The sequence below is a fragment of the Misgurnus anguillicaudatus genome, chromosome 11, assembly GCF_027580225.2.
Source record: "Misgurnus anguillicaudatus chromosome 11, ASM2758022v2, whole genome shotgun sequence".
Classification (NCBI taxonomy): Eukaryota; Metazoa; Chordata; class Actinopteri; order Cypriniformes; family Cobitidae; genus Misgurnus; species Misgurnus anguillicaudatus.
In genome coordinates, this window is record NC_073347.2 from 777,552 (window position 1) to 793,162 (window position 15,611).

The 15,611-nt window shown below is 38.8% G+C and overlaps 1 protein-coding gene across 3 annotated transcripts in view; it reads right to left on the bottom strand.

Moving 5' to 3' along the window:
• Positions 1-15,611, bottom strand: part of plpp4 (phospholipid phosphatase 4) — a 225,294-nt gene that overhangs the window by 152,211 nt on the left and 57,472 nt on the right. For all 3 annotated transcript variants that reach the window (XM_073872786.1, XM_055170570.2, XM_055170571.2), the window contains exon 2: positions 4,112-4,220. In XM_073872786.1, coding sequence (XP_073728887.1) covers positions 4,112-4,117 — 6 coding nt within the window. In that variant the 5' untranslated portion in view covers positions 4,118-4,220. The remainder of the gene's footprint in view (positions 1-4,111; positions 4,221-15,611) is intronic.

Genomic DNA, 15,611 nt, shown 5'->3' on the forward strand with positions numbered 1-15,611 from the left:
GTAACTTTAATCCTCGCTTTTCCAAGCGAGTTTTATGAAATAGCCCTCAGGAAGGGGATGTCACACAGTCGATCCAAATAAACAGAAACTGACATGTGTGCTTCATTGCTCTATGCGCCAAGTGTATTTGAATTGGCCACACTATGAGACAATTGTGCATAGTTTATACATCAAGTGTTCTGATCTTTGAAGGGAATATGTCATGGTTTACAAAGGATGGGACCCAAATGCAAAGGTAAAGGTGAACTCAAAAGGGTTTAATAACCAAAAGAGCCCACGAGGGAGCAAAAGACATAACAATGACCAACTAGACTAGACAACAGCACAATATGACAAAACTATACAGAACTAGGCTTTCTTGACTTGACTATGTTTCACATAGCAACAAACCAGAACATACAAATGATACAAAACGATTCAGCACAGGACAAGACACACTTGGGCCTTAAATAGGGAAACTAAACAAGATAACGAGGGAAGTTCAGGTGCGGGGAGTTAACCAATAATGAATAATTAAGCAGGAAACAATGGGGCTGGCAGAGACAAGACACTGCAGCACACCACCCAAACAAAAGGCCATGGCTGCGTCCGAAACCGCATACTGTATAGTAGGTACTGAATTAGATGAAGTACCTACTTACTTGGCATTAAAACAGTAGGTACTGTATAGTATGAATCTTGGTAAGTATAAATGAGATTCGGACGTACTAAATCCGTCATGTTGCTACATCACGTGACATACGTCGTCATCACGTCATGTCATTTCAGCACGAAAACAGCCGCGTGCCTCTTCTTCTTCGTTGGATAACTCCTCGTCCGGGGCATCATGGGATAGTGAAGCGTCCATCGTATGCACACTGCAAAATCTAACCGGAAGTAGTAGGTCATCCGGGTACTTTTCGCATACTGTTTTTCGAATACTATGTATTCGGACATACTACTTGCCTCGCCTACTGCTTTTCGCGTACTATATAGTATGTAGTAGGCGGTTTCGGACGCAGCACAAGTGTTACACACAAAACATGGGTACTGCCACGATCCTGCCACATGACCATGAACTACTATGAATAACTATAACAGACTGGCAGGATCATGACAGAATAGGGCATAGGGATGACCATTTTCTATTGAAATACGCCCTTTATCTTTTTGTGAGCGGTAGCTGCGTAGGCTTTACCCAATCATTGCACAGATTATTAACAACCAATCACAGAACATTTTACTGACCTTAAAGTGTTTGAAAGATTGCTGGGAATGTTTTGGAATTGCGTTTAAATCACACATTAAAAATCTCATACATACATATAATTAAGAAATCAAGAACGCAGGGTTTTAAATGTGATGCGGCTTTAAGCAAATCATTAAAAAATACACAGAAGAATTTTCGTTGTGTTTTATTCATCCATCTTGATGTGTGGCGCAAGAACACTATTACACATGCGCAATGTTTCAGATGTATGTCAAGTGTAAACGCATGAATCGGATATGGGTCACAATTGAAAGAACGTGTAAACGCACAGTAAAAAAAAAATCGGATATAGGCATCAAATCAGAATTGGGCATCAAGATTTGCAGTGTAAATGAGGCCTTTGTTCATCTTTGTTAGTGTTGCTTTGCTCCTCCTACTGTCTGCCTTGCAGGTCCTGCAGTGCCAGCAGTGCCACCTGATTATAATCTCACCTAATTAAGGAAAGCATTTAAGCCACGATGATTCCCCAGACCTGTGTGTGCGGGGGAGAGAAAAGTTGGAGTTTTCCGTGGTTGGCTCCGCTGAGGTCTCAACGCTAAAGTGGCTTTATTATCCATAGGGTTGTGTGAGATTTAATATTAACTCTGTGTGTTTCTTTTTCGTGCTGAAAGAATTTACCTAAGCAAAGCATAGAATTGTTCAATGCGTTACTGATCTATTGTTACGTTTTTATTTTATCACCACTCAGGGTGTAACCTTTTCTTTAAACCGCTTTTCTGTGGTCGATGCTTAGCCCCGTGGGGAGCAGCCTGTATATCAAGCAGTGGCTAGAACTGAACCTGTGTGGCCGTAATTATTATAGAGCTGTTAATTTTCTCTACTAAATAATTTGTTTACCTATGTAAAATTTCTTCTTTAACCTTTGTGAATAAGGACAGAATGCCATAAGGACAGAATGTGAATAAGGACAAACTGTCATTTATTTTTTCCCGTAGTTTTCTTTTTGCAGTAGTGGTAGAACTAATACCCTGTAAGAACTTCTTTTGTTAGTTTTTTTTTTTTTTTTGCTTCCCCAGCCTTCTTTTGTGTGCTGCCCACAGACTTTTTTTCCTACAATGAAAAAAACCCCGAAATAATACAAATTGCAAGTGGGCTTGCTAAAACGTTAAAGCTGTGTGTGTTTAAATTACAAGTTGCCTTGAGACCTAGTGCCCCTTTTCTCTCTCTCCACACAATACATTTTGTTACGCTCTCATCCACCCCTAGACTAGGGAGTCGTAACAAACGCCAGTGGCTTACCTACTGGTTCTGAAACATAGAGGACCCAGAAGCAAAAAATTCAACACTGCTTTATTGAAAATCAACTTAAACAGTCCAGTCGGGCCGTCGAGTCCCGATCTACAAACAGCAAGATTACATCAGTGTTACTGGTCCACACCGTTTTTATTTACGAGGCTTTTCTTTACCACAGGGATCCACCCGTTCTTACTCCACACGAATCTGCTACTCAGTGCACCCTAATTTCCGTGCTTTGTTCAAACCCGCCCCTTCCTCTCTAGAAAACAGCAGCGATTGGTGGATGGAAAGCAAGACATTACCGTAATAAACCATATAATGCCAAAAAAGCATTATAGGAGCAATTCAATTTTTTTATATCCCCAATGGTTGGAGAGTTACGGTCAAATCAAAGCGCTTTCCATGGATATGACTGGTTGGGCAACCTGTCAATCCACCCGTAGATCCGCCACTGGCTGAACACTGATCCTGATGCAATGAGAAAAAAATGAAATAAATATTGTTTAAAATAACATCAAGATAATATCGCAGAGGTTCTCATTTTAATGGGTTTCACAAATAAACTGGTATGATTTGGCGGTTTGATGGTCTCTATATGAGCACTATACATTTGGCATTGTGATTTTGGTTAATGCGTTTGTCATTTCTGAGGACTGGTCAGAGTGATTTTAACTGGAATATTTTGACAGCGCAAAAAGCAGCAGACAACGTAGCCCCAACGAGCACGCAGCCTGGGGTCTCCAACCTTTTGTGAGCAAGTGCTACCACAATGGATATAATCTGGAGGGCTGCGTTTTGATATTGTCTACTCAAAACATTTTATTTTATTTTATTTTACTTGTTGATGTTTTAGTATTGTTTTAAAATAAAACAGGCCAAACTAATACAAAAATCTGTAATGAATAAATATTATAATTGAGACAATTAATAAATGTGCTTTGGCGGGCACCTTACAGACGTTGTTGGAGACCGCTGCTCTAAAGTTTACATTCACCTTTCTTTTGATTTTGCATCAACATTGACAAGCACGTAAGCAAAAAAGGGAACAATTACATAATAAAATACTTTAACAACCTTCTATCTTGGTAAACATATGCATTTTACAAATACATTGTGCATATAAAATTATTAGTTTAACATTTTATGCATCTTTATTTGACCTCAAAGCATCAGATCCTGCGGACCCCAGGTTGAGAACCATGTTCTAAAGCATGTTTGATTTTGGTTACCAAAAGTGTTAATTAATGCATTAACTAACAAACATGTATTAATGTGTAGTTAAGGAGGCGGTTATTCATGCATAAATTTATATGACTCATGACATAGTTATGGTTAGTTACTGATTAGTATATAGCTTAACTCATCATTAGTTCATAGTAAAGTGATTATTAATTTATGTATTAGTACATGATTATTCATGTACCATTATTGTAAAGTGTTACCAAAAACCTTGGGAGAGAGCCAGACATAGCTGATTCTATAAAGGATATATTATATAATAGGTCATTTTTAAAGTATTTTTATTTTATTTTATGGGGATTAAAACTATATATATATATATGTGTATATGTATATATATATGTATATGTATATGTATGATAATAATATAGATGACTGTGCACTTACAAACATGACTCTCTTTGGGATGTGGTCAGATTCCACCAGGGGGTTCTTGTAGAGCCATAATTCCTCAGGTTGAATCACTCTTTCAAAGGGCTCCAGAAACTCAGTGAACCTAAAGAGAAGACAGAGAAGATGAGACATTTCACAGAAACCTGTTAGATTTTCTTGATTCACTCGTAGTCATTGGGTGGCTCTAGAATGGCTTCACCTGAAAAAGCTCAGGAGAAGCTTCTTCCCTCAGGCCATCAGGCTCTTCAACATTTACATGCTCTATAAGAACATTTCATTTGTTTACGCCCCTGTAATGTTAAATTTCAATGCTGTTGGGTGTAGATATGGTAAAATAAGGCAATAACAGTATACTTTTGAAAATATTTTATTGTTTAATCATGTTCTAAAATGTAGCAATATGGAACCAAATATTCCCTATCATCCCCATTAAAAACATTTTATCCAATGTCTTAAAATATTACATTTTATCAATACATTCAATAAATCTACAAGATCTACAAAACAAAATAGATGTAATATAATATAATGGTCTCACTCATATAACAACAGAATTCAATGTTAAAGTGTAAGTCGGCCATTCCCAAACTGTGGTCCGCGGACCACTAGTGGTCTGTGAGGGTACTGCAGGTGGTCCGTGTAAAGGCAAAATAAGAATATGTATATTTTAAGAATATGCAGTGTTGTGCTTTAACGAGTTCATTGAACAAAAGTTGAACGTGAACTGAACGTAACGCATTACTGCCTGATGAATGTTACTGTGAACGGCACGCTGTCTAAGTTTAACGTCGTTCAATGGGGTGCCAGATTTCTATATTCTTCCAGGCGAAAACCCGACTAACACACTGTAAACAGGCCTTAATGTGTAGCGGAAAAAACACCCAATCTGGCAACACCACCACCAGTCAGTGTTCACCAGTCACGCTGCATGCGTCATCAAAACAACACAGACGCTGCTGAAATTCCTGCCGTGCCACTAAAATAGTTTAACATTAAATAACATCATATTTGTCTTAAATCGTTAACGATTAACATAGGCTGCTAATGCATATGCTGGATCTTGAAGTAGACTTTGACTAAGCTCACGCTATTTAACGTGCACGTGCGGTACGGTGTGCCGTACCTGTGAGTTGTCATACACGCAATGCCTCGCAGCGCTTCTCGCCCGGGGTGCGACCCCCGCCCGGCTAGCCTTTCAAGGTATGTGCAAGCAAATACAAAAATTAAAAGACAGTCAATGCTTATGTAAACCCTGGTTGGATAAGGTTTTAAAGTTGGATATGAAGATGAAATCTGACGCATTTAGCTTCAGTGTTAAAGGAATAGTCTACTCATTTTCAATATTAAAATATGTTATTACCTTAACTAAGAATTGTTGATACATCCCTCTATCATCTGTGTGCGTGCACGTAAGCACTGGAGTGCGATGCGACGCTTCGATAGCATTTAGCTTAGCCCCATTCATTCAATTGTACCATTTAGAGATAAAGTTAGAAGTGACCAAACACATCAATGTTTTTCCTATTTAAGAGGAGTAGTTATACGAGCAAGTTTGTTGGTACAAAATAAAACGTAGCGCTTTTCTAAGCGGATTTAAAAGAGGAACTATATTTTATGGCGTAATAGCACTTTTGGGAGTACTTCGACTCGGCGCAGTAACACCCTCCCTCTCCCATTATGAGAGTGAGAAGGGGAGCGGACTTTTCAGGCGAGTCGAAGTACTCCCAAAAGTGCTATTACGCCATAAAATACAGTTTAGAGGTGGTCCGCGAAAATTCTTGAATACAAATAGTGGTCCACACACAAAAAAGTTTGAAAACCCCTGGTGTAAGTAAAACTTCAATCAATGTTGATAGACACCTCCCATTTTAGGCATAAACCAATCACCCACTGTATGCAAACTAAGGAAAGCCCTGAGTTTTACAACAACCAGTCAGTACCAAATTCCTATATGCTTTGTCTCTCTGGATATTTAAGGAAATGTTGTAAATTGTTCAGGGGGTCTTTCTATACTTGGACATTTACCCCATGATGCTAAGCATCATGCATCGTATTTTGTTTAACCAGGAATTTTTGTTTAGAGGAATCTTTAACCAGATCTTCATCTTTACCAGGTATGCAATGGTTTTTCGTTTGATTGTTTCGTATTTGAATTGGAATGTAAATTGGCTTCTGAATTGTTTTCCTACCTGGTTAATAATGTTAGGCAAAGAAACACAGAGAGATCCCAGTGCAGATGAACAGAAATATTTATTAAATTAAATCTAGATATGAAAAGTCAGCAGCAAGTCTGGGCACAAAGGCCACACTGAGGCAGACGGCGAGAAGGCGATGAGAATTCAATTCAATTCAATTTTATTTATATAGCGCTTTTCACAATACTTAATTGTTTCAAAGCAGCTTTACATTAATAGAAGCAGTAAAAGCACAGAAAAACGACAGATAGCACAACATAATACACGATAACATAAGCAGACAAATTTGCTGCGGCTATGACTCGACATTATAAAGCGAGCGTATCACTAATGTAACGTCTAGAAGAGGAAGCTAAGTTAAGCCCAAGAAGGCTGCCTCCCCGGGGTAAAAAACCCCCTAGGAGAAAAAAAAACACACACTGGGTCAGAGCGAGAACCACACACGTCCGGGCTCCAGCCACATTTCATCGGACGGTGAGAGAGAGGAAGGAGAGCACACTGGAAACTGGGCGAAAGCCACACGTCCGGCGTCAGCCACACTTCAACAGACGGTGGGAGAGATATCAGAACACACACTGGAGAGCGAGTGAAATCCACAACTCGCCTGGGCACAACGCCACACTCGGCAGGCGAGGGGAAGTGATCCTGTGGCGGACAGAGAGAGAGAGCGCGTTAGTGGTGCTGAGTGCTGGACGGAGAGAAGCTGGACAGCTCCCGAGGTGAAGGTCTGCCCTGCTGGACAGCGGCAAAGCCGCGGCGAGAATTCTCTGTGTGTAGATGGAGAGATAAGCAGTCTTAATGCGATAGATAAAGCAGAGCACAGCAGATGATCTGAGGCACATTCCAATTCTTCCGGGTAGCAGAGAGCACAGAAAACAGGGAAAAAACTATTAACAAACTAGAATAAATCGCTAGACAAGACAGGACAGGACTAGAATCTAGATGAGCTAGAAACCGGCGAGTACATACAAAGACGAACTTGCAACAAGACACAAAACACGCAGGAATTAAATAGCAAACCGATTGGCCATCAAAATGAGGAGCAGCTGTGAAGTGACGCACGTGAAGGAAATCACACTGATGACACCCATGTCAGAGTCGCGCACGTGTGAAGCTGTCAAAACAGAACACAAAACACAGGGAAACAAAAACACAGCAGCCGGTAAGACCGAAATCATGACACAAATTGTTATGTTTGATTTTATTCTGTGTTGCTCGGTAAATGTTGACACTGCAAGTAATATCGTTGAATCCGTAGTTACCGTAAGGACTGAGATCAGGTTAGGATCGGCCCAATCCCAGTTAGAACGTGAATAATACATCAGCTGAGGATTTAAGAGATACGTTTAGCACTAGGCGTTAGTTTAAGTGTACTTAGAAGCATGGAGGCTAACAATATGTGTTTCCATTTAGAGTAACATTTCTGATTACTCCAAATAGGGTCAGCCTCAACCTCTGATTATTTTTCCATATTATTCTATTCATTACCTCTGGCTAGAAATAATTATTGTTATATTTAAGTGTCACCTCTAAGCACGTTTAAAGTTGAGCAAGCGTAGAGCCGCTTATGACCGTTGTCCAGTATATTAATTATAAAGCCCATACTAGGATGATGTGCGACTATGAGAACCGAATGAACAAGTGTAATACCAGAGCTTAATCAGAATAAACAAACATCCATCGAAATTCTGTAAGTGTTAAAAAGTAATAATCAATCCGATTTGTAATATAATGTAAACGATATCTTTATCTTTTTGGAGTCAGATAAATGAACCTAAATCACGTAACGCCAAAACATCATTTACAAGCGCCGAAAAAGACAGAAGGCGATAGAATTCTTCGCCATGCCGTTGGTTACCGCCATTGGGCCAACAGATGGATGGGTGACATATTTTTACCCCTTACAGGTCTAGGACAGTGTTTCCCAATCCTGGTACCTCCTTCCAGAAAGTTTTAGATGTCTCCTCGTTTAAAACACCTTTTTCAACTAATCAGTTTCCTTCCAGAATGGATAACATGTCTCTGTAACAAGCCGTTGAGTAAGATCAGGTGTGTTAGACAAGGAGACATCTATAACTTCTGGAAGGGGTACTTGAGGATCAGGATTGGAAACACTGGTCTAGGAGAACATTAAATCATGACATTGTCATACCGTTTGAAATGATAGAATGTAACGTCTTGGTTATGCATGTGACCCTCGTTTCCTGAAGGAAGGGAATGGAGACGTCACGTCTACAAATTGGGAACCGCTTACCAAATCAGCTATATTCGCTGAGAAAGCCGAGCATCTAGTGCCCGGCTGACATCAGCAATTTTTGCCCTCCTATAAGATTAAATACCTTATCACACTGCGTGACATGGATCGTTTAAACTCGAGTACGACAGGCATGTAGACTGTACGATGATGACACGGAAGCTTTGGTAGCTGCGCCACACCTCAATGTCACCAGCATGTGCTCGTGGTAAACAGATACCAGCGCGCAGGTCATAGCAGCAAATACACTGTGCGGTGATCATGCTGAAATTCTGACACTGTCAGAAAACTATCTAAGGCTATCTTTGGACGCAAGACGGGAAAACGGCCGTCTTTGAACCTCTCTCATTGTACGACATAGGACCACCGATGAAGAGCCACGATCACAGCCAATAATCGTGCAATGTATCCCGGTCTTTAGATGTCTCCTTATATGAAACACCTGATTCCACTCATTCGGCTCCTTCCAGAATGTTTGAAACTTTTTCATAATTAACCCTGTAAAACCCTCGGCTTCAATATTACAACATCAGTTTTAAATCTAATAAAGTACACCTGTACATGTTTTTTTCTCTTTAAAACCACATTTACACAACTTAAAAAGTCCTAATGTTTAACCCTGCAATGATTTTGAATGTTAGACTTAGACTTGGCCGTGAACTTACAAAACCTGCAAAACTGCCTTGAGGAACATAACCTTTTTTTACTGGACTAAATAAATCAACAATCATGTAATTAAAATGCCTAAAATATTTTTTTCTGTGATTAGTTATGTGTCTAGATCATGTAGATGTTAAGATACAGCTGAATGTTTTGATTATATTAGATTTTGAACTTGTTATGTCAATGTTGTAGTTTTACAACGTTAGATCTGAAGGGTAACAAAATGTACCTGTGAACCTTGCACATTACATGAATTTGCTGTTCTTCTAAACTGTTAAAAATTACTTTTTTAATCATTTTTTGTAGCAACAAAATATAAGATTGATGTTAAATGTCTATTTTGAGTTTTAAGATTATTAAATAAGTTTATAGGAAATCAATAATTTAATTGAGAATTTAAAAGTATTTATGCGCCAATATTCAAAATTATTTGTATCTTATTGATTATAAAATATTCTTAGCTGGTCCTGTTATCTTGCCTGGGCTTTGTTTGCGCAAATATCTGTTTTCTGCATGACGGTCAGGTGATAATGTTTTGGAATGTGGGGTGGGGGTATAGGTGATATTAGCATTATAAATAGAGGACAAAAAGCTTCCTAAACAGTATTGGTGAATTCTGTGGATAGTCCGTACATGGTTTGATGGCCTTATATCTCAATACAGGAATGCTCTGCCCTTCATAGACCTTAAATGGCCTAATGCAACTTTGAGAGGCAATTTGGACAGGTAAGCTACTTGGGAAAGTGACTCTCATGTTATCATTAAGGTAAACATTGCATCAGCATCGCTGAATAACATGATATGGTTCTAATCATTAACTCTTTCCCCGCCATTCACAAGTTATCTTGTCAATTAAGAGGAAACATTTGCATAAAAAGTGTTTCTGAAGAATTTTTATGTTTATCTGCAATAGCACGATTACCACTTACCCAATTTATGAAAAAAAAACTGAAGCCAAAACGTTATTTACTCATTTTAAACTCTATGTATGTTTTGATAATCAATCTAAATCTGATCTCTAACAAAATTCCTTCACAAACAAATATTTGTTTAAAGAAAAAGACCCATATTTAAGAGTTTATAAGCAGAGAAAAAATATAGATAGGATGAAACAATGTTTCCCCGTTTTGTTTGTTTGTTTGATTATTGTGTGTTTGAAAGCAGATGGTCTGTTTTCCTGAAAATTTTCCTGGAAGGCATTTTGTGAAACTTTTGAGTTAACTTTAGTTAAAGAGCACCTATTTCATTGCTAAAAAACCAACATTATTTTGTGTATTTGGTATAATACAATGTGTTTTAGGGTTGGGTACCGAAACCCGGTGCCAATATGGCTGGTATCTTCCAGACCGTATTAGAACACAGATTTTGGTGCATCGTTTCGGTGCCTTTTAAATGCCAGAACGATCAAATGAAATATTTTTTGTCTGTGGTGCAAAAATCATAATCACACCAGCACCTCACATGATCGCTAGTTAATTGTACTGCACTCATATGGTCTAAATAATTTCCTGTTTTAGAAAATACACGTGAATTTGAAGGTCGGAAAGGTTTGATAATACGTTTAATTTCTTCACTTAGCTTAGGCTAGTTTGTCCATGTTTTACATTGTTGTAGTTTAAATTGATAAAAAACCCACAAACCAATAATTTGTTTTGAAAAAATCTAAGGATCTTTAGATTTATTTATGTTATAAGGTGGGTAAAATGTTTTCTGTCCATTCATTTTTTTTGTTAAGCGTTCTGTTTAATATAAGTGAGTAATTTGACTAATTTATTCTTGTTCTGTTTCATCAAAAAAAATAAAATAATGGACTATGCATTCGTAGTAATGAAAAATTGTCTTTCATTTATTTGTGTTATAACGCAGATACAATCAAATTCGTTTTATTAATATAAACGTTTAATATAAGCGAGTTTGTCATTGTACTATTTTATTAGGGCCCGAGCACACCGGGGTGTGAGGACCCTATTGTTCTTCAAGGAGTTATTATTTAGGGCCCGAGCACCGAGGAGCAGGCCAGAATGGCCTGCACCGAAAGGTGCGAAGCCCTATTGGTTTTGCTCGAATTTATTTTTTTATTAGGGCCCGAGCACCGAGGAGCAGGCCAGAATGGCCTGCACCGAAAGGTGCGAAGCCCTATTGTTTTTGCTCGGATTTATTCTTTTTTTTTTTTTTTTTTTTTTTTTTTTATTATTATTATTTTTATTTTTTTTAACACTTTTGGGCATTTTGGGTGCCTTAACATACTCGAAAACTCTTGAAATTAAACACTAAAGGCTAATGTTTCATGTATTTGAGGAATGATAAGAAGTTTGTTAGTCTTTATCATCTAATAATAGAAAAAACTGTAAAAAAATAGTTTTGATTTTATTGGGCCAATTGACAGAAATAAACCCGAGTGCCTTTACAATAAACTTTATAACCTGTAAGATGATGAAAAATAATGTGATGTACTAGGACATTTAATAATGTAGCCCATTTAAAGTTTAGCCTAAAACAAAGATACGTTCAATGCGGGTTTATATAAGAAAAACACGTAACACGTAAGTTATTTAAACTCATTGGTTTTTATATTCTGATTTCATCTGCTTACCTGTAAATATGCTTTTTTAGGTTTGTACTGAACTTTTCGTTTGTAGCTACTGAACTTTTGTTTTTTTATATCTTTATGCCTTATGGCTGTGCCGCATAATACATCATTGTCTTTATGTTTTATTATGGGAAACACTTAACGCAAAACTTTTATATGCTGGGCTCGTCTACTTGCCTATAGCAGCATATTCTCTATAAGGTATGTAATAGTGCAGTCTTAATGCACAAGTCGCGTTCAATGGTATAATTGATGCACTTGCCGCCTGAGATAAAGACGAACATGCCCAGAAACGATCTCTACCATCCGCTGGTCAAAAACATTTAATCTCCCTTTGAGTTTGTTTTCCATTAAAAATGTTATGAATATAATGACACCTGTCTGGCCATATGTGAAACCAGTATCAACTTTGACAATGCCAGTGTTTAAACAGCGTTTTTATAATTTCATAAAAACCCATAAGGCAAAAAATTATAATTTCTCTGGCCAAAAGTATATTTTAAACATATGCTTAATAAAAAATATAATTTATAAAATTAACTTAAGTTGAAACTATTTACTAAAGTTTTGTTTACAGGTTTATAACAAAGTTTTTCTTCCAATGCGACGTGAATATATTTCCTTTAATTAAAATAAATGAAGGGCTAAATATATGTTTTAATGTTTTAAAATGTATTTACTTGTGAAAAATATATTTTTGTAAACATATTTCAAAATATATTTCAGCAAATATATATTTTTGGCAATTTTTTAAATTATTTTGAATTTAAAAATATATTTTTACGATATTTTCCTTGTGTTTTGTAATGTCAAGCCATATTAAAATGATATGCAGACCATATTATGCCCAGTAAAACTAAGGGTTGTACGCTCCATATATGGTTGTTTCGGGGAGGAGATGGGGGTGGGACGCACGTACGCACAATCTTCCGCTCATTGGGATTTATGAATGGAATTTTGCGCAGTTTCTGGAGTACGCATGGTTTTATAAATCTGAAAACTTTTGTGCGTACGCAAATTCTGCCTTATCTGCGTACGCACACTTTAAGGATGGAATCTACGCAAAGTTTTATACATGAGGCCCCTGGACTGAACACATCTACGTGCCAATATTTACATGTAGTCACTCATACTCACACACACACACTCGCTCACTCACTCTCGCTTTCTCTCTCTCATGCTGTCTTACACGATGCTACCTTGCTGTAATTTGCAATTAGCAACAGGATATGTGGCACATTATACTACACTTTTAAATAGTTCACCTATGTTTACATGCTTAAATGCCTATTTACTACTGTTCCCTTTAATTCTTATGCCATGGCGTGGCAGTGTCATTTGTGCGAGGGCCCTTCCATCACTGCTTGCAGTTTTAATTAGTTTTGAGTTTTATAAATATAATAAGTAATAATGGAGATTTTGAACTTCTTTGCCAAATATATTTTCATTTAAAATATGCAGTGTGTTTAATAAGTTCAAAAGGTGAAAAAGCCCTTACTTGCACATCCCTAATACAAATCCAACACATATTTGTAAGACCTAAGTGTCCGTGTTATATTTAAATTCAATTCATTTTTAATTGTCATTGTAAAGAGACATAAAACGAAATTATAAACTTTCCAACGTATACAGTAAAAAGAAATAAGTGATAAATGTAAAGTGCACAGATGTTCTAATCATTAATGCATGCTCTTGAGTGTCAAGAATGTGTTGTGGTGTGTTTTTTCATTTCAGAGTTCAGTATGGTAACAGCTTTTGGATAAAAACTGTTCATGAATCTTGTGGTGCGTGTTTTAATAGACCTGTAGCATTTTCCAGAAGGTAGTAGTTCAAACAGATGATGGGTGGGGTGATGTAAATATTTCAGAATGTTGTGTGTTTTCTTCAGGCAACGTGTGATGAATATGTCTTCCAGGGCAGGTAACTGTAGGTTTGTGATGTTCTCTGCAGTCTTTGTAACTCTCTGCAGAAACTTTTTGTCAGGTGCGTAGCTGCTTCCATACCACACCAGCATGCCATGTGTGAGTACACTCTCAATGGAACACCGATAGAATGACCCCAGAAGCTGCTGTGACAGGTTAATCTTCCTGAGCATTCTTAAAAAGTACAGTCGTTTTTGTGCCTACTTGACTAAGCACCATGATGTTTATTGTTCAAATTAATTTGTTGAAAGCTACCAGAACAGCCAAAAAGTGTAACCAAAGGTGTGGACAGACTTTGTTAACATGAGAAGGAAACGTCTCGGTTACATATGTAACCCTCGTTCCCTGAAGGAAGGGAACGGAGACGTCACGTCGTGACCGACGAATTGGGAACCGCTTCGCGGGTGACCTATCTGCTTCGAGAAACCTTTAAAACGCCAATGAACTTGGCATGCAGATAATTGCATCTGCCGGCGCCGCCCCGCCGCACAGCTATTTAATGAGCGGCAGGTGCAGTTATCAAATCAGCTATTTTTTGCTGAGAAAGCTGGACAGAAGGAAAGGGTCCGGCCGATATCAGCAGTGGAACAGCAAACTGTGGCGACGGGACGTGACGTCTCCGTTCCCTTCCTTCAGGGAACGAGGGTTACATATGTAACCGAGACGTTCCCTTTCAGTCGGTCACTACGACGTCACGTCGTGACCGACGAATTGGGAATCCCTACCAAAGCGCCACTGAAGCTGACCCTTCCAGTGCCTGCATAAACCCTCCGACTCTCCTCTTTAAGGGAACGGAAATGGGGTTAAAGCAGAGGCCGGTCACTACTTGTTCCTTAACCCACGATAGTGACTAGGCGAACTGGGAAGCGAACTCGTCAGGCGGGACTAAGATCGCTGCGGAAGAAAAACCCTCTAGGGGTCTACCACTAAGGTGATGGATAAAAAGACACGAGGTCTATAAAAATACACTCTCTTAGCAACACTAGAGAGGCGCGGAACGAACTCCGCTAAGGGAAACGTGGTAAATCATAAACTTTCCACGGAAATACTCAAAGAAACCACTAGGGGGCGCATTGTGGGCGCTAGCCTCACCCAGATAGTCAAGAATACATCTAGTGAGAGGCTGGCAGCCGATGCTCCGCAACATCGGTCACCAAGCGGTGGAAAAGACAAAAAACATTTTTTGTAACGTTTTTGCCTTAATGGCCTTCCATAATGGTGCGGTTTCTGCGCAGCCAAAAAGAAAGGCTCCAAGCCGACACAGGAGCCGTTCCTCGATGTTCTCACTGATCTGACGAGAGAACTCGAGAGGATACCGGCTCAACACGAACACTGTAGAATCTAGTGAACGTATTAGGTGTCACCCAGCCAGCAGCTCTACAAATATCTGAAAGCGAGGAACCACGAGGCAAAGCCCAAGATGAAGCCACGCTTCTGGTTGAATGGGCTCTCAAACAAAAAGGGCAAGGAATGCCCTGTTTCTCATATTTCAGGGCGATTGTGTCTACAATCCAATGAGACATCCTCTGTTTAGTGACAGCTTTCCCTTTCTGCTGACCACCGTATCAGACAAAGAGCTGTTCTGAGGTCCGAAAGCTTTGAGTGCGATCCACATACACACGTAGTGCACGTACAGAACATAACAAAGCCATAGCTGGGTCTGCCTCCGAAGGCAGCGCTTGAAAAGTCCACCACCCAATCTCTAAAGGGAGTGGTGGGAACTTTAGGCACGTAGCCCGGCCGGGGTCTCAGTTTAACGCTGGATTCAGCCGGCCCGAACTGAAGGCACGAATCGTTGACCGAAAATGCATGAAAATCCCCTATCCTTTTAATAGAAGCCAATGCGAGGAGCGTCAAAGTTTTCATAGTG